The sequence below is a fragment of the Denticeps clupeoides genome, chromosome 11 (genome assembly GCF_900700375.1).
Source record: "Denticeps clupeoides chromosome 11, fDenClu1.1, whole genome shotgun sequence".
Classification (NCBI taxonomy): Eukaryota; Metazoa; Chordata; class Actinopteri; order Clupeiformes; family Denticipitidae; genus Denticeps; species Denticeps clupeoides.
Window position 1 is genome coordinate 7,783,710 of NC_041717.1, and position 27,134 is coordinate 7,810,843.

The following is a 27,134-nucleotide window of genomic DNA, read 5'->3' on the forward strand; positions in this document are numbered from 1 at the left end:
CTCATGGCAACATAAATACTGGCAGTACATTCTACATGGGTTCTATTCAGACGAAAATATGGAGAAAACACGGCCTTCACACAACGAGTTAGAATAATACAGCTTTTTAACGCTGGGGCTCTGCCAAAGGGTCGTGGAGGCCGAATGAGCAGCATGCAGCTGCAGTGCAGTGCAGTGACAGCCAAGGGAAGCCTGCATGGAGCATGCCACGTTGAAGCCCGCCTGATCATGACATTGCGAGAAAGAGCGAGATAGTTGGGATATTCAGTGGGAGTAACGTTGGCTTCCTTGAACTATGTTTGTAAGAGATGTCATGGAGCTATTGATAACAGTGGTGTTGAAAAGGAGACGACATGAGATGGTCTGGAGCATTGTGAAAAGGGAGTCCTTAATGTGTAGTGTAGGATTTGGAGTGGGAGTGAGTGTCCAAGAAATCTGTTCAATATTCTCATTAAAATGTTGGCAGACAGAGAGGATGGAGCAGGAGGAGCTGGCAGAAGAGTGGGGAGGAGAGGAGCCAGAGTCTATGAGGTGAGACACGGTGCAGAATGATTATTACAGGAATATCATAAATTTTGAGCAAGAAAAAGTACGGTGATGGTAAAGGAGGTCAAAGGCCCAAGTGGATGTAAAGTGTGTTTGTAGAGAGAAAAAAGCATGTTAATTTCTTCTGTGTAAATATTAGAAGTACTTATCTTTTACAATAAAATACTACATTTATCAACATATCCTATTTTCACCCCTCATATTGTAATGTGTAGTAATGTGGATGTTCGAAAATGCAAATGAACTAATTAAGTCAGAATCACGGTTTAAATTAATAAATGATAATGTCCAGATGGATACATGTGCCAAACAAGCAACATTTAAACATTGTTTTAACAATGCTCTATACAGATACTTTGGAAATGAATGTAGTTAAGACTGATTAGGCTGAAATTAGGCTGATGTAATATTTTGTTTAAAATGACCATCAAATGACACTCAATAATAATCCTGAAAGATGATTGGAATGGATTTCACTTTAATGATTGGTATCACTGTACATTCTAGTATGATGTGAAAAAAAGGAAAATAAAAAAACAGTAGATATACACACAAAAGCTTTTAAACAATAACTACAGTTCATAAAAATAATTACAAACTGTCAAGAAATTCTTGTTTGCATACAAATTATTCTAAAGAAAAAAACATGGAATGTATAATGCTTTTCAGAATTGAGACATGATTTTGTATAATCTAATTTGATCTTTAATGTTAAGTATTTGTTGTTCTGGTAGTTCGAAATGTGAAGTTGTCCTTGTTTTGAAGTCAACTGACCCCTGCTGTAAGTTCTGAAATAAAGATGAATAAAGTGGAATCAGGGCACATGTTTATGCCTACACAATATTTTACATACATAACTTAGCTGACAATCAAAGTAAACAATGGATGCTTATTAGTGTAACATTCTTCTCTATATATTTGTGACAAGTGCATCATTATACTCAGCAGGGATAGGCAATTAGTGCTAAACCAAGAACGCCACTGCAGTTCAACTGGAGGTTTCCTTTTTGAATGTGTGCAAAATGTTCCTATGAACTATGTTCCTATGCCCAAAATGACTGGACGGGTAACACGAGGGTGTGAGTATGAGTGATTACAACATTCGCAGCAGAAGAGGGGCGTGTGAGCGTGTGTTTGCGAGTCAGGGTGTCAGTGAATCACTGTCTGTATTTTCGGGGGTGTCCACCCTCAGGTCTCAACCTTCTCCTTCTGCTTCTTGCTCTTCTTCAAGAAGGACGGGGCCTTGAACTTCTTTTTCTTCTTTGATGGGGATTTGGAAGGTGAACCTTCTGGGGTCACACCCGCAGGTTTGCTGGGCGGTGCAGTGGGTGGCGCGGTGGGTGCAGAGGTGTCGTTCGTGGACAGAGCCTTCATGCCCTTCTCCAGTTCCTCCTGCTGCTTTTCGTCCTCTTCTTTGCCATTCTGCACTGCCTCCTTGGTGGTTTCTGGGTCGTCGAGTGGTGAGTGGTGGACAGAGCAGTGAAACAAAGAAAGGAACCAGTTAAACAATTGCATCTAAATAGTATGAAAACGTTCTTCCCTTTTGAAAAGGGACACTGAACATGCTCCAGCAAAGCATCTTGCCATGTTTCTCAATATCTTCTGGTGAGACAAGATCTCAGAAGCAGAAGAAATCCCTATACAGAAGTCGAGAGAGACATAGCCGACGAAGCCAGAAAGACAAACAGAAGATGCAATATTCATCTCAGAGCAGATACCCCTGTTACATTGGAAGGTAAAATAGACAATGTATTTGCTGCAAGGATTTGCCCGGAAATTAAATCACTGCTGGTAGCTGAGGTGCTTTTGCAACACAGCCCCAGAGTCTGGGAGAAGAGATTCATCTATTTCTTTTTTTTTTTGTAACAGGGGTGTGGAGAATCTGCCTCACAAGAGCTGGAGGAGATGTGCTCAGTTCATGCATGCTATTTAAGTCTCACCTGTGGTAAGGGCGTTGCAGATGGTAGGAGCCTTTGTGGGGGAGGTAGCAGGCGGGGTACCCACCTCATTTACCACCTCCTCCCCACCTGGTGCACAGACATACGAGTAGGAGATGGGATACAGTGTGTGGGGAATTACAGACGAGAGGTGGGGTGTGTATAATACACCTGATAATAAACCTTATTGGTGTGGCATAAGGAAACAGGGTGGTGTTGTACACTGATGAGTATTAAAGGTCCCATGACATGAGATTATTTAGCCTGTCTATGGCCTGTCTGTGGTCCTGCAGTGGCAATGTGTATAAAGAGTGCTTTGGCCATTCTGCATTGCCACTCAAAGAGCAACAGCTCAGATGGTCAGATTAGGAATTTGGCTTCTTATGACGCCGTAAGGGGAAAGGTTACCTCCCCTTTCTCATGCTTTAAAAAAAAAAAGCCCCTCCCCCCTACACACAGAAACGGAGCATCCCACCTCATTGTGGGACTGGCTAAAAGTGGCTGTAATTCTGCACCAAGGCTGAATTTCAGAAAATGACTTACAGTATTAGCGGACACTAAGACCAATATAAAAGTAAATAAAAATAAAAAATTCACGTCATGGGACATGAAAACATTGTGCTTCTGCAACCACATTGTGCTTCCTTGCCTAAGAAATAAAATTTTAGAAACTTGAGTCATACAGACTGATTTCTTTGAGATGAGTGCACAACAGTAATTGCCCCACTGTTGGTATAAACCACACTACACGTCATTTGCCATAATGACAATAGTGCAATATTGTCATTCAGGGACCCACTAAATTTGGCGGTACAACAGTGAAACCTTCTATTCTGTATATAAGTTGCTGGCTAGTTGACACAGTGAACATTATGTCAAGGGAAAAACTGAATTGTTGTGAATTGGTGTCCTACTGTGACCTGTGACTTCTGACTGGACTTCATTACCTACTACGCTACCATCACCATCTTTTCATGCCATCAGTCTGATATTGCATCCATTGCTCAACAGGCGGGGTTGCCACTGTTGTTATTCAGAGTGAGTGCAGAAGAGGGGAAAAGACATTATCAAGTATAGAGTGGTGAGTGACAGTTAGACAAACAAAGTGGTTTCAGAAGATGTTCATACCGTCCACCAAGCCGAGCTGCTTCCGCTGCACCTCTTTGCGGTATTCGTCTAATGCCTTGTCTGTGAGCTCATTGAAGGGATTCGGGGGCTCAGGCTCAGGCGTGCTGGGCTGCGGTGGAGGGCCGTCTACTTTTTCTGGAGACTGAATGCAGAAATACATTCATCAATTTGCCGGATTGCAACAAATTACAGGTTTGGTCCTCCTGGAGGAACATATGACGAAATGTGTAAACGACTGAATGAATTTAAAAAAGAATCTGGTCCCACTCACCGGCGGACTGTTGTCTGTGATAACACTGGCGAGCACTTGCGACTGGGGCCCGGCGGACTTCATGTCCTGCCGGTTCTGCTCCCTGATCTAAACACAGTGAAAGTGTGAGGAGAATGTCTCTGTCCCCGTGTGGGTTTCAGAATGAACGGTCTCTGGAGGCTTACCTTGTTCCTTGTTTCTAGAACTTCCTGGGGATTTGTAAAAAGTGGGACAAACTGATTGGGGTTCTCAATCTTAATGGCCGTGCCACTACTCTGTGTAATCTCCTCTGTCCGTTGCCACTGGAAACACAATTTTACGGAATGACATCAATTGCATTTGTGTCATGCACACTTATCTATTTATGTCATTGGGACCGATGATGCAAAGCTGTGCCATTAATTCTTATTCAAGGGAAAACATTTAATGATCTTAAGATATAATCCAGCAGGGGGCAGGAGAAGCACTGCAGTGTCCGGCATGGAAACTGGTCTTTCCCCTGCAATGCAGAGGGATGGAGGGAGAGGAGACAGTAGGAGGTACAGGGAGTGGGGACAGAAGGAAAGGCCCCTCCCACTGATGCAAAGGCTCACCGGCTGCCTGCACTAGTTCATACTCATCTCTGGCCTTTTCTAGATTCTCATTTTTCACATATTTTTTAAACATAACAAATTATATACATTAAACGTGCACAATAAAATGTCTATATTGTAATTAAACATAGGCCTTCATTTGAAGTTCACACGCGTCTGATCTCCTCACCGTTGTACGTTGATGTCCAGGGCTGGCTTCCTCCTGGCTGACCTTCTGGTACATGTTGGGGGTGTTCAGCCATCGCGTCTTCTCCTGCTGCTGACGATGAGAGTGGGGCTGGAGGCGAGGGTGGGAGCGCACCCCTTCTTCCTCAAAGTTAAAGGCGGTGACGGTGGCTGGCACCTCCACCTCCCTCCTGGTCCGGGAGCGCTCCAGCAGCACCGGAAAGCGGTAAGCATAGCCTGTGCGGTACCCCTGTCAAGATGGAGCGGTATGTGGAATATGTGTGGAAGAGTACGTATTTATGTATTATTCCTAATACATAGATGTTTTAATACATATGAAGCCCAGCAACTTCTAACGCTTCATAAATGGAATAAGATCACCACTGCTTGACTAATCTTAAAAATCTTTGAAGCTGTTTAATTTGGTAATTGTTCAAATCGACGCCTTTAAATGTCTTACCAGGTTGTCCAATGTTCTCATGAGGGCTTCAAATTCATGCTCTCCAAGTCGGCTCTTATGCATAGGGCCAAAGGTGGACCCTGCCCAGCCCACAGTACCTGTGGGATTGGGTCTGTGAGTGGCACGGTCCAGCATGATTAAATTCTGCTCGCCTCCAGCACTACACAGAGCTGATACCTGTCGGGACACCACACACGCCCATAGCATACACATCCATAGACTTATACACATCTTTTTCATTTCTTTCACCTCATTTATCATTCAGAATGATCACCTGAATCTGACAGGCTGCCTGGATGTGGTAGATGGTGTAAAAAGCCTCTTCTACAGACTCTCCCAGGGCAACAATGCCATGGTTCCTTAGCACCAGGACCTTGGCAACAAAAAGTCAAGCAACTGTCACCAGAACAATGTTTTTTACAGATGCAGTAATTACCCATTTTTATCATGTAAAATGTAGTTAGATGCATTTTAAATATATAATCTCTACCTTGCAGGTTGGGCCCAGACTCTTCTGCAGCTCCACCCTATCCTCCTCTTCCTCCATTACTCCATAATAGTCATAATATGCAACCTCACCCACTAGCAGAGCTTCATGGGACAGAGGCAGCAGGCCACACTTCATGGCAGAAACCTGTATCGAATACCAGTCATTAGCTCAAATGTTAAAAATTATTGATTAATTTGCTCTTGTAGTATTTTGCAAGCTGTCATTTAACATGACATTTGAAACTCCATTGCATTTCTGTAGTACAATATATATCTATAGACATGAGACATGACGCACTGCAGCAGTAGCAGGTGTATGAAGGTGCAGCAGGCAGCGCACATCCGGACGGGTGGAGTAGATGGCAGAGTGCAGACTGAACCCTGCCAGATCGATGCCCAGGTTGGTGCTGCCCCTCTCCACCACCTCTCCTAAGATGTTCACTTTTACCTGGACACAGAATGAGAAATGAGCAACAAAATTGTGAATCATCTGTCACAGCTTTATATTTTCCCACAACTTAATGTAGCATAATACATTTTCTGACTACTACATGTAATAATGTAATTTTATTGTGCAGCTCTACACCTTTATTTAAAGTCCCTAAATTATGTACAGAACATCTAAAATAAGAACATAACTATTGTAGTGTCTATGTTTGTCTTTCAGCAGCATTCTTCTCCAAGCACAACAGCCTTTCAATACAATTTTACTGTTTAAGCACAACTATATTAGCATTTACAGCATTTATTTATTAGCAATTATTAGCAATAAATAAATAAATAAATAAATAAGCATTCTTTGTTGTTTGGAATCTCACCAGGCTGGAGGCTGTGACCTCTCCATACGCCAGGCCGTCCGGCAGAACCAAGAAGTGCTCCTGCTCTTTACTCACGCGCATCTGCGAGGGAGAGCAGTCGGCCAATCAGGTGTGAGCGGAATGAAAGAGTGCATGTGACGGTGCACGAGGCGGAAGGTTTCTCACCGTGAGGCAGGTGTGGTTCAGCTGGGCCCAGCCGTAAAGATCCAGCAGACGATGCACACTGGCCAGCTTACAGCGCATCAGCCTCTCCCCCTTAACCATAGAGCCTGGTTCCCATCCGTGGAGGTCGTTTATAGGAGTGACCATGGCTACAGCTGGAGGAACAAGAACACTCAAATTTTATATCAGCCTATTAAAATATCAGCTCCTGTTTATTATCCAGTAAATCTTAATTATGACACCAACCAGATAACTAGAGAGGGTGAAGGTGTTTAAAGTGTGTAGGTTTTGTTGATCTTGGTACATTTGGTACATTAACCAACGTCACAAGTTCACTCTGCTGTTCACTGTTGTACAGGAATGCAGTGGGAACAGGAAAGTGTTGACTGGGCAGTTGCTCAGCTCAGCCATTTGACATTAAGGCTGACTTTACACTGCAGGTCTTCATACCCTGTTCAGATTTTTGGCCCATTTCTGGTATTCTTTACATTTTTTACATTTATATAAAATTTTAAATGTAAAATATATATTTTGTTCTGTTTTTACACCAGGTCAATGCTTGCCAATGTTCCACATGTGAAAAAGGCACCACACACCACGTTAATGAATGACAAAGAAATAGGGCAATGCATGATGGTGGTAGTAGCCACTCGCCTATTAACCAGAAGACCCAGGTTCACATCCCACTTACTACCATTGTGTCCCTGAGCAAGACACTTGTCCCTGTAACTACTCTGGATAAGGGCGTCTGATAAATGCTGTAAATGTAAATGTTGATGAGGGGAGTCACAAAATAGTTTGAGAACCACGGTGGCCTGCGCATGAACATGTATTACGGCAACAAATCATACAAATTATCACACTTTTATGATTGTGTGGGGATATTCAATCTGTCTTTTTAGTCTAGTCACATTTACACAGATCCAATTCATATCCAATTTGTTAAAATTGCAAAAAGATCTGAATTGGCCTGACAGTGTAAACACAGCCTAAATACGTACTTGAAATGATGTTGGTTGTTGGTTGATGTGTATAGGACTGCTAAAATACAGCCACGTGTCTGTATATATACATGTCAGGTAAAAGATCTACATCCTCACACCAGTGTTGGACACACTACTCAGGACACTTTTAAATAGTAATAACATTACTTATTACATAGTAATCTGTTGCAAACATTGTAGCCGGTATAACAAATTATGAATCAATAATTGAAAGGATTGATGCTTTAATCTAATCAGATGTTTTAGCAAATCATAAGTTGTATTTTTTTTTTAATCTGCTTTAAACCCTCAAAAAAGGGCAAAATAATAATTTTACAGTAATGAGTTACTACCCACACTGAGTAGACTGCAAACTGAGTTTTAGACATTTTTATCAATGGTGTTATTTTTGACTCCTACTTGAAGGAGACACTGGCAGGACGGCCGGGGAGCCTTGAGACGCCATGAAGTCAGCAATCTGCCGCAGAGCCCATAAGCTGGAAGAGCTTCCTCCCTTCTTCATCTGTTCCTGGATCAGCACGTCCAGTTCTTCCCTGAAAGACTGACACAGACACACGGGTGGAGGATGCATTAACATGAGTGCCCGGTAATGCCAAATTGTACAGGTAAAGTGCATGGACATATGGATAAAACGTACACTAACGCACACTCAGCACACAGCAAAGAGAAATCGCATTAGCTAAAGTGCCTGCAAAACAAAAATACATGAGATACTGCAAGCACATGAACGTCCTGGCGTTTTTAAATTCACCTTTTCATTAGCCTCTCGGTCCACCGTCCATTGCTCCCTGTGTCTAGTGTATATTTTGTTCTACTACCGTTCGGCCCCTCTCCTACTCCCTATACTTTATCTCTCCTTTTCCCCACCCACACTCTGCCTTTCTGTGGTGGAGCCGTCCGTCGTGTAGCTGCAGCTGTCAAGTGGTGATTCAGAACAGATTAAATCTGAGCTGTGGAGATAATCATATCTTTGCCCATCTAATGAGGGGGAAGGGAGCGGGCACAGAGGGAACGAGGCGGGACATTAAAAGGTGACACGGTAGAAGCGGAAGAGCCAGCAGAGGGCATGTGAGGAGGAGTGAACTTCTTGTCTTTGATTGCCCCACAGGCCATTATCAGACATCCGCTGACAGTAATCCACATCTCCGGTTTACAATTAATGTAATGGCAGGAAACTCAGAGTTTGATTCAGAGCAGCCTGGTGGTTCAACAAACTTCAGCTGATCCACAACATCATGAATTCAGTAAAAAAAAAAAAAAACGACAACCTGTACAAAGTGAATGGAATGAACTGTGGAATAGAGCGTCGTTTTAATCAATAAACGTGAAAATGATGTACTCACAGGGCTCTGGAGGAGACTGGAGATGCGCTTCTTGTGGCCAGTGCTGGGGGTGGAATGAAGGGGGGACTGAATGGTGTCTGGGTCCACAGACTCCACATCAGTGGGGCTCTGCAGCCCGGGCGTGTCCTTTGGACTGGGCAAGGTGCTCATGATTTCAGCTTAAAGGGGGACGCCAGCACAGAAAAAAGGGGGCATCAGCTGAGGAGAAAAAAGAAACATGTTTCTTTCAATGACCAAAATAAGAGCAATTCAATAGGAGCAAAAACTGTATGGTTAATGTAACATTTACACATTGTATGCGTGTATGTATATATACCCATTTAAAGTTCAGAACCCTACAGACAAATGCTGGCCAGTGTTCTAGAATGTTTTCTAATTCACTGTCTGACAAAGCAGCAACCCACCCCAACTAGGAAGAATGGAGAGCGATGCGTAAGCATTTCCATACAAACACAGACACAATATGTTTGCAAACGTATTTGAAGAACAGAATTGAAAGAGCTGGATGAAGAATATATCATCCTCTGGTTTGGTCCTATAATATTATCACTTAGAATTAATAGGACAGGGCTGAACAGAGCCAATGAAAAGTGTTTACACCTCACCAATACGCACGCACACACACACACACACACACACTACTCTGCAAAGAAGAGATAGCATGTAAGTCACCACACCCAAAGCTCTGACGTGTTACTCAGTAACTGCCACAAGTGAGCAGATCAATTTATAATAGCAGCTTAGAACCAAGGCAAAGCCATTAGAGCTATGCTAGCAATTGTGTAACATAACATTTTGTGGAACCAAATCAAATAAGTAACCATTTGGGCGTGTACAGAACCAAATGAAAATTCATCTCACGCTGAAAAACCGGGGAAAAAATTCCAACATTTAATTTAAGCAAATGTATTCAGTGAAAACCAAATGTTTTGTTCTCAACAACACCCCCATATGCCACAATTCTTGGAGACTGTTCATCATCATACAACCTCTTTGTTGCCAATGCAACAGCAGTGTAATGTTTTTCAAGGCCGAAGAATACACAGCAGTACATGTGAGACCGTTGTAGCTCTCTTTGAGAAGTCCTCCACCTTATTTTACAGCTGGGATTAGGCCATTCTTCACTTTATTTCTTCACAAAGTCTGTTTTGAATCATCAGACCATTTAACACAATTTCTGCAAAGAACCAGAAATGTTTTTCTGTTCTGCATTCGTGGGCTGTTGCATGCAAGCCTGTAACTGTTTCATTTATGTCAACTTTTTACTATTGTTAACAGTAGCAATTTGTATTCTTTTAATGACCTTTCATTTTCCAATGAAGATCAACACTCTTCACTCTTCTGCTAAAGGCCAAATAAACTGCAATTAACATCAAGGATAAGCCTACCATGGCAAGTTGTAAAAAGGGGAAATTACATAGCATGCCTTGTCTCAGATTGGTTAAAAGCATATAATTTGAACAAATCATAAAAGTGAATAATGGTTTGAACCGTCACAGTAGAGCCACAATGACAGAATGTCAGCATCACTGAAAATACAGCAGCTCTGAGCGTCCAACTGAGCGTCGAGCGAGCAGATTCTGTCCAGACCACCAGCCCATGAGAAGGAGCTTAGTGGAGGCTCAGCTGCTCAGAGCTCTGGCTGACAGCAGCTCTCTCTCTGGGGAGGGTTCTAATGACTGGGGCGTCTGAATGGTCTGGCTGCCTGACATCCTCCTTTCTGCTCCACGCGCTGGAGCTGCCCCATCATCCGTTATCCTCGGAGACACAGAGCCGGGCCGGCGACTTCGAAGGCTGCCTGTCAAGGTCTTCTTTTCTGCTCCAGTCCCATGTCCCATGTTCAATAAAAGCCCCAGTGAAAGACTCAGGTATACAAAGGTTTGCAGGATCCATTGATTGCTACAGTGGCTCCATTAATTTAAAATGAAGTTCAGGTGAAAGGTCACGTCTGACTCCTCTCTCTGAATAATTTCCAAACATTTACAACCCCACCCCTTTACCCTCATCTCCATTTTCTCTAGGATGGCAGAATGACACAAATGTGTGAGCAAAAGCCTGTCATATGTCCACCCAGAACTCCCAGCCAAATGGTTCCACACAACTGAACCCAGTACAATGAAATTCAGTTCAACCTGCATACAAGTATTTCTTTCTAAAATGATGAATTTAAAGCATGCTTTAAACATGCACACATCCATTGATGCACTTCGTTCAAATAAAAAAAAAGCATAAAATATGCTTATTACATAAGTGATTACACTATAATCACTTACACTTACAATGCACAGGTTAAAATGGGGAGGTGGTGCAAAAAATAGCTATTCCAGTTGCCTGGTATATTAATATAACGTCACCTAAGATCAATAACAGCAGAATGGCTTCCCAGCTAATGAAGACTGTAGAGTTCACGGGTGACTGTGCTCAGACAGGAGACGGTTTTCCCCAGAGGGGATAAAAGGTCTCATATGTTCTTAGGAGACACTGATACACACACAGAGAGAAAGACACACACACTTACACACCCACCTCACAAAAAAAGGAAGTTGTGAATGAATCTGCTCAAAATATGTCTTGCTTCTGCACGCTTCAATTAATAACTATTAAAAAGTAAATAACATTTTGTAAATTGTGTATGTGGAAATTTCATCCTATCTTCTCAAATATGAAACAACGTGCCAACCATCTCGCCCGGTCCATTAGGCCTGGTGCTTTCATACAATAGCTGGCGGTGCCTCCCTGATCCCGCCCAGCTGCCTGCGCACGGCTGCCTAGCAACAAGGCTGCAGCAGCATCAGCACCGCGGAGCGGCGCGGCGCGGCAGGCGGGAGGGATTTAACCCGCTGTACTCCGGTGGAGACCAGACGCCGATCGCTGTCCTCGGTATCATATTGCACAGGAAATTGCGTTCGGACCGCGGTTAAGCACTTTCGTGCTTTCCATGCGGCTGCACGTCGTGATAAAATGCACACCGTTCATGATAGAATGCATTGCACGACGGCGGGTTTCCTCAAATAATAAACGGTGAATAATAAACACATTTCTTCCTCCAAAAGTAGGCGTTTAAAAATAAGCAGCCGTAGCAATTCTGGAAAGAAAATGGTAATAAGACCGTAGAACTAATACCGTCAGGCCCATGTGTTGGGGAGACTGAAAACAAAGGTGAGCACAACACACGAGCATCCGCGCTTGTGACCACACTTTCGCAATTTTGCACACGACCACGGATCGAACGCAACATTGAAACCACCACACCGACACCGTGTCGGTTCGAGATCGGAGCCTTGTTGCCACCCACCAATCCCGGCCCGCGAGTGCGTTCACAAATCAAACAGGGTGGCATAAAAAGACTAATCGAATGCAAATATATATGTGATAGCCCATTTCTGCGCAATGTCTTGCGTAATGGTGCGGAACCGAATCAAACACTAACGGCGGCGGCGAAACAGAATTGGGTCTCTAGGTGTGACGGCCGCTTACCTTACAGCATCCTCCGGCGCCTCGTCCTCTGAGCATCGAAACACACAATAGCGGAATTCGGTGTTAATCCCACGCGGGACGGAAGTGGACAGGCACGCCGCTTCTGCCTTTGGCAGTATTGTAATTATTACAACGATGATGACTGATTATTATTTAACGCATATTATTTCGCGTTTCATTGCAGCCTGGCCCAGCCCACCCGCCTGCCACGCCTGCCAGCCCCGCGTCCTCCGTGACTCTGGTGGAGGTGGGCGTCCAGGTTCGTTTCAGCGAGCCGGTTCTTCTGATTCGGCTCTCAATCGGATCGTTGTGATCGGAGTCTGTTATCATTGCACCTTAAAAACAGTTCTGTTTGGAAGCAATTTAGACATCGCAAAAAAGGAAATCAAACAAAAAAAATCACATAAATTATCTGCTTCCTGTCCATTATTAATTTTTGTGCATTCAGTTTTACCTGCGTGCTTGATTTACATCGTAAAACTCAATTGAATCTGAATCTAGAAAAGATAAATGACTCAATCGCTGAAACGAACCAATTCAGCATATTCATTGCAAAAGGACATTTCGGTAAGAGTCGTTCGTTCGCGGACGTCACAGCACTCGGCTCAAAACCAACTCCGGAATTATCCAGCGCAGTTTAACACGAAATCGTGCTGCCTTCCCCGCGTGTTGGTCGGGTTGTGTCCCAGAGGAGGCATAGCCACGCGGTATGACCGCTCCTCCGTAGCCAGATCTCGCGTGATTTTATTAACTAATGAATTTATTATAGGCTGGGCATATCTAATATCAAATGGCATTTACAAAAGTATATATATATATGGACAACAAAGGTTCATGAAAAAACACTAGTCTTTGTTCGCGGATTTCTGAAAATTGCTCCTCCCAGTGGTGAGTTCGAGGGAAAACATACATATATTTTACTGGTTTACATAAAAACATTTATCCAACAAAATAAACCAGCTCAAAATAGATGCAATTTATATTTATTATAATTTAAGAAAAAAATTTACATTTGCAAATGAAAAAACTGTTTTCGCATACAGAAAACATTCCTCTTGTGTATATTAAATTAAAGAAAATATGTTTAATATGAAAAATAATGTAAAAAACATTCATCAAATTAATCACATGAATACCCCTATGGACCCAGCACAAAGGGTCCCATTTTATTCAATCCCCCCTCTGTTTTTGAGCGAATGGGAGAAATTCACACTACACACAGGAAAGATGACAGCATCCTTGAAACAAAATACAGAAAATAGAATAAATTAGTCACAGCACACACTTCAGAGAAAGGGGTTGAGTACCACGGCTTGATCTGCTGATCCCAGCTGGACTATGTACTGGTATGTTGGCATTTGACAAGGATGCATCATCACGCTACCCAGATCTTCAACCTCAGTCTTGATTTCTGCTGTGACCGCGGGGGCAGAAACGGCCACTCCCTCAGTCACTCCCTCCAAAATCTGCACATCAGCCGCGGTGATGTAAAACACAGAAACGTGCATTATCAGAACGCAATAGTCAGATTAAGGCGTTCAGACAAAGCATTTCCTTTTGGAGAGATGATGTTCACAGCGCTACGCAAGACATGCCACGTGGGGAGAGCGTTCACTAATGTCATATCAAGTATACAATCTTTTAAAGAAATGACTGCTTGCGACATTTTTGAATCTTGTAGAGGAAAAATCATTTCTGACAGCCGTAAGACATTTTTACAAACCAAGCTTAAAATGGGAGCAGCTCATAGTGATGATTGACTGCTCTCAGGGCCAGATCCTTAGTCCTCTCTTTCTTTCCATTCTTTAAATCAGTGGACATCACAAAACATATACAACATATAATAGTTCAGCTTTAATTCAAGAACTCTGATTAATAGACCATGTACCCCCAAGCTAAAAAATAATTAATCCATATCAGTGCAGCAGCTCTTTCCATTTACAAGTCTGTATGGAAAGTCTTTTTTTTTTTTGTAGAAACCCTGCAAACAAGCAATTAATTGGACAGCTTGATTAGACGTCTAACCGAATTGCTACTCCTATAATCAAAGGGTCGATTTCAAGGAACCATGCTGCTCTGATTCAATTCAGCAATGCAATGTAACACAATATGTCCTGACAGTTGTGCACAAAGAATCAAAATATTTAAATGAAAGTCCTCTAATGCCAGAATCTTCTCATTACAAGTCTGGATAATTAATATCCTTGCAGAGACCTGTGCAGATTGGAGTAAAAACCCGCTGGCAGGAGATTTCTCAAGTAGTAGAACAACGAACGTGTTTATTCCTTGCCGAATAAAAGGTCGACATCAAAAACCTGATCCAATGCAGAACAGATATTAAGCTCCTTCCTCTTCTGAACTCTAGTCCACATTCGGTCTAGAATCTCCTGCAAGCCTGAAGTCTTTTATCATCCGCCATTTCCCCTGATTCAGCACCTAAAGACCCTGCTCCCTTCCTATTATTCCCTGCTGTTCCCATCGGTCTGCCATTCTGCAGTCTTGAAATCGGACCTTTCCAGTCAAGCCCATATTTAAAGGAAGGGTGCTTCTGCTTTATTGTCATGCCTCCCCCACACCAAGGCAGCAGCTGGGTGTGCGGCCGAAGGAGTCTGCTACCCCGCCCAGGCTAATCACTTCTCCACCCTTCCTCAGTTCTCACTATGGCATCACCATGTCTCTTTCGCTCAGCCTCGTGGGATTCTTCCTCATATCTGCAGGTCGCTAGTGTCAAATTACAGTCACACGGGGCCACCAGAGGATGTTCTACAGAGAACATATCTTACCTCCTCTACACTCCAGAGGTCATTGTATAAGAACTCGGGATTCGAATAGCTGCTCACGCTTCCAACGAAATCCTCAGCAGTCTCTGTAATCTAGAGATCAAAGAGTGTCATTTTTACACAGAAGGACTAAATCTCCATCATTATAAGAGACAGGGATCTCAACCGGCCAATTTGAATATCAAAGCTAGATCCAGGTTTGATTTGGCTTGTTACATACGGGTCTTTTGCTCTCACATTATTATTATTATTATTTGCGTCATGCAGGACAGCAGATAAAAGGCGGATGTACTCGGTGGCAGCCCTCAGCATGTCAACTTTGCTGGGCTTTCGTCCAAGGGGCATCACTGGGACAATACGCTTCAGGCGGGAAAACATGGTGTTCAGACTCCTAACCTGAGAAGAGAACACACCTCTAAATAAACAAGATACAGGAAAAAAAGGAATTTGCCTATAATTACAGCATAAACGCTGAAATCACACGGTGACTACCAGAACACATGCTGCAAAGGTGGAGCGTCTAACATATTTATTTAAAAAATATGTTTTGTTAAGATCTAAACTTATTAATATGGCAAACAAATATAATGACCCATCATGCATAAAATAAGAGGGGATGTTTCAGTCAGTAACATATTTGTTACTGGGTGGTAGTAGCCTAGGGGTAACACACTCGCCTATGAACCAGAAGATCCAGGTTTAAACCCCACTTTGTGTCCCTGAGCAAGACACTTAACCCTAAGTTGCTCCAGGGGGGGGGACTGTCCCTGTAACTACTGATTGGAAGTCGCTCTGGATAAGGACGTCTGATAAATAATGTAAATGTATTTCACAGGTAACATTCAATTAATTGTTTTTAAAAGAAGTAAATGTTCACTTAAAATTTTTGTGAGGGGGTAAAAAAAGATTACAGGGCAGGTTATAACGCTCAAAGGTTACTTTCTAGGCTCTAAGGCAACATTGTCACAGTTACTGGCAGGAGATGGGCTACAAGATGTTGGGAAAAGTTGGAATCTGCAACTTAGATGAAAGGAGGTGTTAGATGAAAGGAGGGGTGAAAACCGCGCACCTGGCAACACCCGCCTTCCCCGGACACCCCACGAAGCGCGGCGCTCACCCTCAACCTCTCCTTCGCGTTCGCCAGCTGCCTTTTCTTGACGGCGTCGTCCTTGTCCTCCGTGTGAACGTAAGTGCCGTCCTCCGCCTTGTGCAGCTTCACAATGTTGACGTGGACGGGCAGCACAGCCTCGCCGCTCTCCCGCAACAAAACCTCCCCCATCAACTCCCGCTCCGGGACCGTCATTAACACGGCGCTTATCTTCCTGCCCGTCATATCAACGCTCTTCACTAACCAGCAGGGGAACAAACGTATTATTAAAATAATATTTCCTCGGCACAGCGTGTAGGTCGTACAGGTGGGGAAATCGCCCTGAAACGGCCGCAGGTGTGTGGAGGGCAGGCAGGTGATCCCACCTCATTAGGGTGGCCCGGGTGGGGTGCAGGATGCAGGATTCCGTTCTCGCCGCTAGGTGTCAGTGTCTCCCAGACCAGGGCTCCCCTGGTCTCCCCCCGTCCTCACACAGCCCCTGTCCTCTAGGTTTGGGCCTTACGGACAGGAAAGGATGTTCAATTGACCTGTGACCTCTTGACCTTTCCAGGCAAATGTTATCAGGCAATGCGCGTTCTTCAATTTTTGCCACTTTTTAACCAGACACGTTAAAAGGTGGTTTCTTATGCATGTCTTATTTAAACTCCTTGTGGTCTAAATAAACACTGGCTTTTTACTATATTTGTGCTATATTTGTTTTTAAAAAAAAGGGTGGTAGTAGCCTAGTGGGTAACACACTCGCCTATGAACCAGAAGACCCAGGTTCAAATCCCGCTTACTACCATTGTGTCCCTGAGCAAGACACTTAACCCTAAGTTGCTCTAGGGGGGGACTGTCCCTGTAAATACTGATTGTAAGTCGCTCTGGATAAGGGCGTCTGATAAATGCTGTAAATGTAAATGGCTGCATCAAAATTATATGTGTAAAAATTATTTAATTGTACTCGTTTATGCATGGTTCTTGGATGTTCACGAACAATCAAAAACTGATTGCAAATACCATATTTTAAACCGGATGCCCTATTGTTTAAATTTAATATTTTCTTAAGTGTGGAATTGTTAGGGTTTTTTTAATGGTACTTTTAAATGTTGGCATCTTCCTGTACCACAGTTTCAATTGCGAGTTATAAATAGCTAATCCTTTAATGCCGGCTTTATCCTTTAGGGCCATTTTGATCCGGGCAAATGGAAGACGGCGACCGTGTGTGTCCAAGCAGCCCATCCGCTGCGTCCGACTGAGTACAAATGGTGAGTGTTGTGCGGAATTTGAAATGGTTCATCAGGGTTTCTAAGTTCTTAGGTTCTTTCTTAGATCTCGTTGAGTAACAATGGCCTGTTGTGCTTGTAAAGATGCGTGAGCTCAGGACAACAACGTGTAAAAGGCATAAAGGAAGAGGGGGAGAGAAGAATGGAAGGATTAATGTTGTCACCAGTAGCTAACCACACATACTTCTGCCTGAAAGTGTTCGGTTCTTGTTCCTGTTACGTAGGGCCTGTAGGTGTGGTCAGTGGAATGTCATTTTTGATGCAGCGGCTGCGGCATGGTGGGTTTGGAATCTGGTGATCAGATGCCTCGCGGGTTGCGTTGATTCTGCCGGGGTGACCACATTCGTCAGGAAGGCACATTGGAACAGTGTGAACAATATGATTACGCATAGGAATAGCAATAGGTCTCCTGACAATAGGTCTACATTGTTACAATATTACATAATGTTACACTGAGTGACTTCTATGATTAATAAGTGGGGTTTTGTCTTTGTATACACTAGTGAATTCAGACTGGCCATTAACATTCACCACCGTTCAAAAGTTTAGAAATGTCCTTGTCTTCAATAAAAAAGAAAAAAAACGAATTATTTTTAATTAAAAAGAAATGACACAACAAAATTGATAAATTGACATTGGCAAAGTTTGAAAAAACGATGTAGTGTAACCCACATCTACTGGCGCACCAGACATTGTACAGGTGTGTTTTACCGCGTCTTTACTTTTCTTTGTAACTATGTTCAGCATCTACAAAGATCATTGAAATGGGTTTCTGATCACGATTAGAACAACAGTGCCTCTCCACAATCCCTTCATTCATTAACAGCCATTTCCAACGTCTGGAGCGCACTTTTGATTGTCTCCTCGGGGCCATATGATCTGAATGGAGGTGAAGATGGGGTCCTCCGCGCCCTGTAGTTTTTGACGCCGCGGTGAACACCCCCCCTTCCCCCGGACCAATAGCCCCGAGGCCGCCGTGACGCGAGGATTAAAACAGATCAAATTTCCGTGCGCGCCACTCGGTCTCCGCCCGCATCACGCCGCGGCGGCTCGTCCAGGTCGGGAAGGAGGGGTGAAGTCGGTCGGGAAGGAGGGGTGAAGTCGGTCGGGAAGGAGGGGTGAAGTCGGTCGGAAGTCGGCGGCAACTTTCTTTCCGTCCGTCCGTCCAGCGTGTGCAGCCGATACGCCGAGCGCGATGATCGCCTCCCATCTCCTGGCGTACTACCTAGCGGAGCTTCACCACGACCAGGTGCAGAAAGTGAGTAGCTCGTATTCGTTTTTTTAGTTCGTATTAAGTTGACGATAGCGGAGTCTGATCGGGAGCCGTGACACGTGTGGCGGAACAGGCTGAGACTGGATGTTACATCAGTTACCGAAGAAGCGGCGTCACCGCGCTGCCAGACGTGTAAAAAAACGTGGCACAACTTCTACGAGCTTGAAGTTCGTCGGACGTTTGAGTTGTCTCCAGACCCCCTGCTTGGTTTTGTTATTTTTATTTCTACGATGATACGTTGTAGTTTTTTTGGAGCGGCGTGACGTCAGAGGCGCGGAGCCGTTTCCGCGTTTTCATGAATGAGAATCTGTCAAGACGGAACCTCGTCACAGTCGGCCAGGAAAAGTTGGCCTTTATAAAGCTAATCAGACCCATGGAGTGTTATGGAAATATTCTGACTGTAGTTATTATTGATTTTATTGTTATTGTTGTTTTGGAATTGAGCAAATTGGGGGGGAAACGGTGTGACCCTTGGGGTGAACTCTGTCACAAGGCCTCCCAGAAGCTGAAACCCGAGCTCTGCCCTTCCACAAGACTATGTGCCATCGCGCGGTGTGCCCGCCTCATGGCATTTCTCACTGTGCCCTTTACTTCCTTTTATATCTGTTTTTTTTTTTTAAGATAATAATAAAACTAGATTATCTGAAATTCTGAAAGAGATGTTGGTGCTGAGACTGCGACCGCTCTTCCAGGTCGGAAGGTCCGCTCGGGGTGCCTTTCTGAACTAATAGGGTGGTAGTAGCCTAGTGGGTAACACACTCATTTATGAACCAGAAGTCCCAGGTTCAAATCCCACTTACTACCCTTGTGTCCATGAGCAAGACACTTAACCCTGAGTGTCTCCAGGGGGGGACTGTCCCTGTAACTACTGATTGTAAGTCACTCTGGATAAGGGCGTCTGATAAATGCTCTAAATGTAAATGAACGTCTGTGCGTGAGATGCTTGCTGATGACGCGGATATTGGACCCATGTCGAGACCCCACGAAACCCAGAAGTTCTCCAGGAGACCTTTTCCTGCCGTGTACATTTTCAGCCAATGACTTTTGGGCCAGACAGTCTTTATTTAAAGCAATAAGCAAAGTCACAATATAATTAGATTTGGCACATTACTTACTCGGTCCAATTTGGACGATTTTCCCCGTACCTTCGGCTGAGCTTCCTACCCAGGGTGATTTTCTGTGCCGCGGTTTCCCCTTACCGACTCGAGGCTATTATGTTGCAGCGCTCGGCTTGCGCACTTTTTAATCGCGACTTTGTTTGCTTGGTCCGTGTTTCTTTGGCTTGTCAGGCTGATAGTGTATCATTCTCTCGTTTGTGATAAGCAGCAGGGAAGCCGGTCACTTTGGTGTTCGTGTGAAGCGGGTGGGGGCCGTTCCTGCTCCGTGAGCATTTATCGGCGAGGCCGGCCCCCCGCGCTCACCGCCTTGTGCTACTTTCTCCTTGCCGGTGTCATGTTGCCGGTGGATTGTGGATGCCCCGCCTGAAGAGTGCTGTTCTATGTAGTGTGTGACATTTGTCCCTCAGAAGGTCTGTGATGGGAAAGCACATGACACTCTGTGACACCAGATCAGGTGTTTTTATATATATATAATCCCGCCTGATTGGTCAGAGATGCTGTATGCTCATTGGTCCTCTCGGATCATCAATTTGTAAGTCACCATTGTTTATTGAAAACAGATGGATGGATCTGTCAGTTTTGCTTAGAAACCGGTCCGACCGGTTCATTTCCCAGTTTGCTAGTTTTCAAATCCTGGTATTCCCTGACGTGGACTAGGTGGCCACCCTACTTCTGCTTATGACTCAGAATTTCCAAGCCGGAGTAACCAAACCTCAGGAGCTGCTAAGGTTAAGCAAAAAAAGGCCGTTCACAATCATTGTGAAATTGTCATTTGCAAAATACTTTGGTTTTCAGAAAGATTCCTTAATTTTAAACGTCAGTAATTGGAAAGACATTAACGGAACAAAATCAACACATTTATATGAAGTGTACTAATTTTGCTCAGCAGAGCAACAAGAAGGTTGTTGAGGGATCCCTGAGGCATCAGCTCATCGTGCAACTTGCTAAGGGACAAGGGTGGGTGTATGTAGTTGAGTCAGTTTGTATAATTTTGACACTGTGAGGAATTTGGAAAGTACTAAATTCTTGTTTTTTCTTATCTAATCATTAAAGATATGATTCACAATCGTTCCACCTCGTAAAAAGAAGAGTTGAAATAAACCATTGGAAGCCCGAAGTTATCATTACGTTCATGCCCATGTGAGTGTATGTAAGCCTCTGTACAATTTGATAGGAGTATTAGTTCTAAATAAATAAAACGATATTGAGGTACAGTGGTGGCCTAGTGGTTAAGGAAGCGGCCCGGTAATCAGAAGGTTGCCGGTTTGAATCCCGATCCGCCGAGGTGCCACTGAGCAAAGCACCGTCCCCACACACTGCTCCCCGGGCGCCTGTCATGGCTGCCCACTGCTCACTCAGGGCGATGGGTTAAATGCAGAGGATTGTGTGTGCACCATGTGCTGTGCTGTTGTGTATCATATGTGACAATCACTTCACTTTGACTTTATTTATGTGGCAGAATGCATGTTGTACAGTCGCAGTTCTGTGGAACAATTCTGCTGGAAATGATTGAAAATCAGCGTCCAGGAGCCGACAAGTGTGACCGAAAAAATCAAAGCAGGGAGTGTTGGGAGTTGTTCCTTCCAGCAGAGGCAGCGTGGTGGTGACTGATCTGCCCCGCGTCGGTAACAGGGAGTGCTGAGGCGGCGCCAGGAGATGGGCGAGGTGCTGAGAGCGCATTTAAACCTCTTTTACGCCGTCAGCCTGCACCGCACTACAGATGACTGCTGGCAGTTCGGCGTTCTCCAGCACCCTGGAATGCTGCTGTGATGGAAGTGGCACCAAAAGGGGCGTGGACCCATTCATGACAAAATGTCACGGCATTCACTCCTGCTCTCTCGCCTGCTAAGTATGTTTTTCACCAGTCGTCAGTGTTAGGAAGGGATGCACGTGGACGTGACACGCTGGCATGTGCTTTCCCGCCACTCTGTACCCGGTCCCTCATTACCTTAGACTGGGCGCTGCTTAAAAGTTCCGTCTCCGCATCTTCATGCTCCTCGCAACTGAGGAGAGCTTATGCAGGTTGGGGGAATTTCAAGTTGCTATGCGACACATTGATATGCAAAGAGTAGAAGAAAATATCATTCCACAGCATTACCTATGGCATATTTAATGCAGAATCCTCAGACGTATTCACTGTTTGTCACAAGGGATGGGTGCATTTTAAACAGGGCCAGAGTGAGACAGGAGGACTTCATTGTTTTGCAAATTTCAGGGTTTTTTTTTTTTTTTTTTTTTTTTGTGATGTGGGCCGAAAGATGTACCATTCAGAATGTGGTTTGCAGTTTTCACAAGCCAATGTCAGTACCTGATTGGCCAAGTGAGCAGCGGAACACTCTCAAATCGACTCTAGTGGCAGTCCTGTTATAAGCATAGCTGCCCATTCTGTCAGTGAGACGGTATCAGCTCACCACAGCATGACAAAGAGGGAAATTACAGGAATAACTAAAACTGAGTTGCATACCTGAAATCCCATCTTTTTTTCTTCTTAATATAATTTGATATTTGAAGATTCTGTATGCAGCCAGGCTTGGGAAGGGGGGTTGGTGCTGTTCAAGGGTTCAGAGTCTTACTTCAGTTCCTTCCTGTGGACTAGTGCTGGTATATTTATTCAATGGGTACACTGAAGACACAGGTCTTTATCTTTATAAAAAAAAATGGTGTTACTGTTTAGCGGCATGTTTATGAGGCAGTGATCATATTTCTTTATTTTATCTCATAAAAACTTGATCACAGTCTTAGGCTAAATCATTGCCCTTGTGCAGAGTATGATTAGGTGGCATTAGGACATGACCGCAGGTTTACCCACAATCACAGATTCTGGACATTTTTAAAACTTATTTTTGTGTCCCCCTAGCTGTACATATACACAGATAAACCATTATAATAATTTCTCTAATACGCAGTGGGAAATCAACACACATCCACCCACTTAATGTACAATGGGTCAGCATGGGCACTCTTTCTGGTTTGTGGCAAACCAGCCTCATACACAACAAACACAATCAGTTTTGTTCGTTGTTTGTTATCCACATTGATCAAATCCTTACATTTCTAATATGACAACATATGTTCATATTATGATAATTTTCAATATAACCTAGTCTTTGCTGGGCTCTGGAAATACTTCGTTCGTGAGATTATCGCTACTATTTGCTTTGTGTTTTCAGTTTTAGTAAAATGTGGAAAATTGCACGAGCTGTTTGCAATAATGTCAGATTACTTCAGCGCAAACCCACAGTCTGAAATGCCTCAGTGTTCAACAATAGCTTTTCATACTGAGATATTCACCTTTTATCCAGACCCTGGAGAAATCAGTGCACCTCCCACCTACTTCAACATCGACTTGAGCACCCTGGTTCATGAACATGGGGGGCCATTAGAGAGAATTTTATTTAGAAAATAAGAATAGGCCAAGGAAGAACACGTAATTACTGTTAATAGTTAAAATGCAAAATGTTTCACACCAAAGAAACCTTTCCACTTTCCTGTTCTATAAGGTGAATTAATTGTTTGCTTTATTTTAACCTGTTCAGTGCTGTATAGTTCAAACTTTTCATACTTTTTATTCCCATCCCATTCACTGATGAATTCACTGTTCTTTCAGATAGACCTTTAGGCAGAATCTGGTAAACATCTGTGGGATAGGCTGGAGAATCAAGTGTGGTACATGGATTCTCTACTACACAATTTACCAGACTTACCATGTTCATACTAGACGACACAGGACTTGTCATGGTGGCATGAGTCATATCTACATGATGGTATTTACGTTGTGGCTGAACTTATAAACTGTAAAAAAAAAAAAAAAAAAACTTCTGCACTCATGGACATGGTAAATCTATCTCTTTTCATTACTGATTAAATTAAAGGTGCCTTCAGCCCCCTTGGAATTACACTGAGCTTTTGCTGTGCTTCTGCGGCACACTGATAAGACTGGGTGTCAGTCACCTGCTAAAGTGGCACTGCCACCGCTGAGTCAAGACTCTCTTAATAAGTTTAATACATGCATGCTGGAGGGCAAACGCACATTGAAATCTGGAATATTTAAGGTGCCGTGATAATTCTACACGGCAGAGTTAAAAGCTCTGGTGAAGGGAACGAGATTTCTGGTCTTGTTACTGTAAATCCTGTCAAGTGGTTGGTTTATATTAGGCAGCAGGTGAGCAGGCATGCCTTGAATATGATGTGGAAGGTCCAAATTGCTAGACAATTGGATTGAAATGGCGGAGGTCATCCCAGGTTAATACCTGTAAACTGAAGAATGTGCACAGAACTGGTCTGGTCGGATTAAGGTTTCTTTTTGCTCATCTTCTGCTGTGTGTGTGTGTGTGTGTGTGTGTGTGTGTGTGTGTGTGTGTGTGTGTGTGTGGCTGGCATCAGAATGTGGAAGGAAATCAAGCTGGTGGATGAAGTGATGTGATGTGGAAACCTGATTGCAGTGTCAAAATTACAAGCCCTGCTACTCTGCAATGTTTTGAGGGACATGATTGGTTCAATGGCCATTTTCTACAAAATTCTACAAAATTTAATTCCCATCAAGCATCTGTGGGTTGTGATGTGGGGAAAACAAACCCACCTTGATCCATGGTCCTCAGACTTCAAATTAGTTTGACAGATCTTCTGCGAAAAACCTTATACCAGAAACCCCAAAAGGTGAGGTCTTGTGTAGTCAATGGTTCAACCTCAGCATGAACGAGAAGACCACAATGTCAAGCTGGTGGTTCTAAAGTTTTGGGCTGATCTGTGTGTAGTGGATTTTGGAGATGTAACCATTTTTCTCCCTTGCTTTGTAGGTCGACCGATACCTGTACCACCTCCGCCTGCCTGAGGAAACGCTGATGGACGTCTCAAAGCGCTTCAGGCAAGAGATGGACCGTGGACTGGGCCGCGACACCAACCCTACTGCCGCTGTGAAGATGCTACCGACGTTTGTGCGATCCACCCCTGATGGAACAGGTGAGACCTTTGCACCGAATTAAACTCAATTCTGCATTTTTACTGCAGGGTTTTTATTGTGACAATGAAAATGGCTTTTGATTGGTTCATATGATTTCTTGCTTTATATTGTGCCATGTGATAAGTGACCTTTACTGAGTTTTTGTGAACTTTGCAGTATGAATCTAAAAGTGAATTGAAAATAGAAGCAATAACAGTTATCTATTCGTAGGTCTCTATGTATTTTTTTTTTTCTTCTATTATGTGAAAAAGAAGAGACTGTAGAAGCCGAGGTGAAGTAGAAAATGGGCGTTAAATAGAAAGGGTTTCTGAAATGGAAGTCCACTGAGAGGTCATAAGACTAAATCTGCATGTGAGCGTAAGCAAGAGGAAGCCGCGCAACTGTGGAAACTACACAGACGTGTGATGGAGAGTTGAGCCAGGCCTCTGTTTGCTGAGTATGTTTGCTCTCGTCATTACTGGTGTGTAACAGCGCAGCAATTCAGATAGCACTCCAGATCCTGTTTCTTCACGATCTCCTAATTTTTCCCAGAATCTGATTCACCTACCTTTTGTCGAACGGCCTCTTTTTTTAAAGTATTAAATACTTTAATAGGTCTAATTGAAGCAGTTTGTCTTACTTCAATGTATTAATTCACCTCTTGATTGCTTAAATTTTTATCTATTATGTTATGCTGAAATTGCTATTGTGGCAGGTTGTTTAGAACCAAGGTTTATGCATTGTAGAAACAACACCGTGTATGAAATGAAACCTCGAATTGAGCTTGGTCCAATTAACATGATTAGAATGTTAATTTACCACATCAAGATGTCAGTGAAGCCATGAAGCCATTTAGCTTGTCTATAGAAGCTTTGGCTCTGTATTAATCATGGACGCTCTGTTTCATCTAGAGTCGGGAGATTTTTTGGCACTGGATCTAGGTGGGACCAACTTTCGGGTACTCCTAGTTAAAGTGTCTGCCAATGGAAAGCAAAGAGTGGAGATGGAGAACCAGATCTACGCCATTCCTGAGAGCTTGATGAGAGGTAGTGGTACTGAGGTGAGGTCCATAACCCCTGTATTGCCATATTTGATTGCATGGATTTAGTACCTGTGTAGAGATGTACTGTGTTGTTGTTTGTGTAGAAACAGCGGCATCTAGTGTATAAATTCATTCATTTAATTTAATTTAGAACAATGCTTTTGAAATTTGTGAAGAAAAGTAGTGCAAAATCAGAAGTAGTCATGTATGATGTCCTGACCAAAATGATTAGCTCCCCCTTATGAAATTAGTCAACACTCTTGATTTCTCCATGAAAAAACTCTATAACAATGTCCATTAAGTTTAATTAGGGTGTTTTATTGATTCACTGAGTTGAAACAAGAAAAACGGCAAAAACGAGACCCAAAATTATTAGCCCCCTGGCCATTGATTGTCAATAGTGTACCCTTTCTGAGCCAACTGACACAACTCTCTTAGAGTAGTTCTTTACTCGGTTTGCACAAGTCTCCTGAGGGATTTTGGGCCATTCTTCCAGTGCAAATTTGTAAAGCGGGTCCAGTTTGTGTTGTTTCTGAGCGTGCACATTCACTTTGAGCAGCCACTACAGGTCTGGGCCCGGTGCTCTGGTCTGGACCATTCTAGGATCTTGGACTAGGAACAGTTGGCCTAATTTTGATGTATGCTTTGTGTGACTCCCTTTGAAGCATGTACGGACGCTAGTGGTTTCCTTCACAGGTTTTATTAGTTCTCTCCCAATCTTCAACTTGTTGGACCACCAAGAACCATGAAAACTGACAATGCATATGACATTACAGGGAGTGCAGAATTATTAGGCAAGTTGTATTTTTGAGGAATAATTTTTAATATTGAACAACAACCAATGAACCCAAAAAAACAAAGCTCAATGTTTTTGGAAGTAGTTTTTAGTTTGTTTTTATTTTTAGCTATTTTAGGGGGATATCTGTGTGTGCAGGTGACTATTACTGTGCATAATTATTAGGCAACTTAACAAAAAACAAATATATACCCATTTCAATTATTTATTTTTACCAGTGAAACCAATATAACATTTCCACATTCACAAATATACATTTCTGACATTCAATCTGACATTGATCTGTTCACCATCAACATTGCGTGCAGCAGCAACCACAGCCTCCCAGACACTGTTCAGAGAGGTGTACTGTTTTCCCTCCTTGTAAATCTCACATTTGATGATGGACCACAGGTTCTCAATGGGGTTCAGATCAGGTGAACAAGGAGGCTATGTCATTAG

General features: G+C 43.4%; 3 protein-coding genes across 8 annotated transcripts in view; 1 reads left to right on the forward strand and 2 right to left on the reverse strand.

Moving 5' to 3' along the window:
- Window positions 1-1,004: 1,004 nt before the first annotated feature.
- add2 (adducin 2 (beta)) lies at window positions 1,005-12,603 on the reverse strand. Of its 3 annotated transcripts, XM_028996687.1 has the most exons (15): window positions 12,373-12,603; window positions 8,896-9,093; window positions 7,952-8,093; window positions 6,552-6,703; window positions 6,387-6,467; window positions 5,867-6,016; window positions 5,570-5,713; window positions 5,354-5,452; window positions 5,080-5,256; window positions 4,624-4,869; window positions 4,047-4,163; window positions 3,883-3,969; window positions 3,612-3,753; window positions 2,487-2,573; window positions 1,005-1,991 (listed from the first exon to the last, which is right to left on the reverse strand). In XM_028996687.1, exons 2-15 carry the CDS (start codon window positions 9,043-9,045, stop codon window positions 1,735-1,737), a joined length of 2,031 nt encoding a protein of 676 aa, XP_028852520.1. In that variant the 5' UTR covers window positions 9,046-9,093; window positions 12,373-12,603; the 3' UTR covers window positions 1,005-1,734. The 3 variants fall into 3 exon arrangements, with proteins under 3 accessions (XP_028852520.1, XP_028852518.1, XP_028852519.1); XM_028996685.1 differs by lacking the exon at window positions 2,487-2,573; XM_028996686.1 differs by lacking the exons at window positions 2,487-2,573; window positions 8,896-9,093; window positions 12,373-12,603 and adding an exon at window positions 8,304-8,481.
- Window positions 12,604-13,536: 933 nt separating this feature from the next.
- figla (folliculogenesis specific bHLH transcription factor) lies at window positions 13,537-16,490 on the reverse strand. Its single transcript, XM_028995120.1, has 4 exons — window positions 16,270-16,490; window positions 15,390-15,548; window positions 15,156-15,245; window positions 13,537-13,838 (listed from the first exon to the last, which is right to left on the reverse strand). Exons 1-4 carry the CDS (start codon window positions 16,483-16,485, stop codon window positions 13,659-13,661), a joined length of 645 nt encoding a protein of 214 aa, XP_028850953.1. The 5' UTR covers window positions 16,486-16,490; the 3' UTR covers window positions 13,537-13,658.
- Window positions 16,491-17,424: 934 nt separating this feature from the next.
- The window catches only part of hk2 (hexokinase 2), a 29,875-nt gene continuing 20,165 nt past the window's right edge, over window positions 17,425-27,134 (forward strand). For 2 of the 4 annotated variants that reach the window (XM_028995115.1, XM_028995116.1), the window contains exons 1-3: window positions 18,584-18,783; window positions 24,713-24,875; window positions 25,767-25,915. In XM_028995115.1, the coding sequence (XP_028850948.1) occupies window positions 18,721-18,783; window positions 24,713-24,875; window positions 25,767-25,915 (375 nt within the window). In that variant the 5' untranslated portion in view covers window positions 18,584-18,720. Of the gene's footprint in view, window positions 17,508-18,583; window positions 18,784-24,712; window positions 24,876-25,766; window positions 25,916-27,134 lie in introns of those variants that run through there. The other 2 variants (XM_028995118.1, XM_028995117.1) reach the window with 2 other exon arrangements.

What these genes read in the sequence shown, in the direction of transcription:
- add2 (XM_028996687.1), bottom strand. Translation starts at nt 9,045, where the DNA reads ATGAGCACCTTGCCCAGTCCAAAGGACACGCCCGGGCTGCAGAGCCCC. An exon ending in TGAGAACATTGGACAACCTG is followed by an intron (nt 4,870 to 5,079) that starts GTAAGACATTTA and finishes CCATCTTGACAG; the next exon opens with GGGTACCGCACAGGCTATGC. An exon ending in CTGGACATCAACGTACAACG is followed by an intron (nt 4,164 to 4,623) that starts GTGAGGAGATCA and finishes TTGTGTTTCCAG; the next exon opens with TGGCAACGGACAGAGGAGAT.
- figla (XM_028995120.1), bottom strand. Translation starts at nt 16,485, where the DNA reads ATGACGGGCAGGAAGATAAGCGCCGTGTTAATGACGGTCCCGGAGCGG. An exon ending in ACGCGAAGGAGAGGTTGAGG is followed by an intron (nt 15,549 to 16,269) that starts GTGAGCGCCGCG and finishes TTCTCTTCTCAG; the next exon opens with GTTAGGAGTCTGAACACCAT. An exon ending in CAAATAATAATAATAATAAT is followed by an intron (nt 15,246 to 15,389) that starts GTGAGAGCAAAA and finishes TTTGATCTCTAG; the next exon opens with ATTACAGAGACTGCTGAGGA.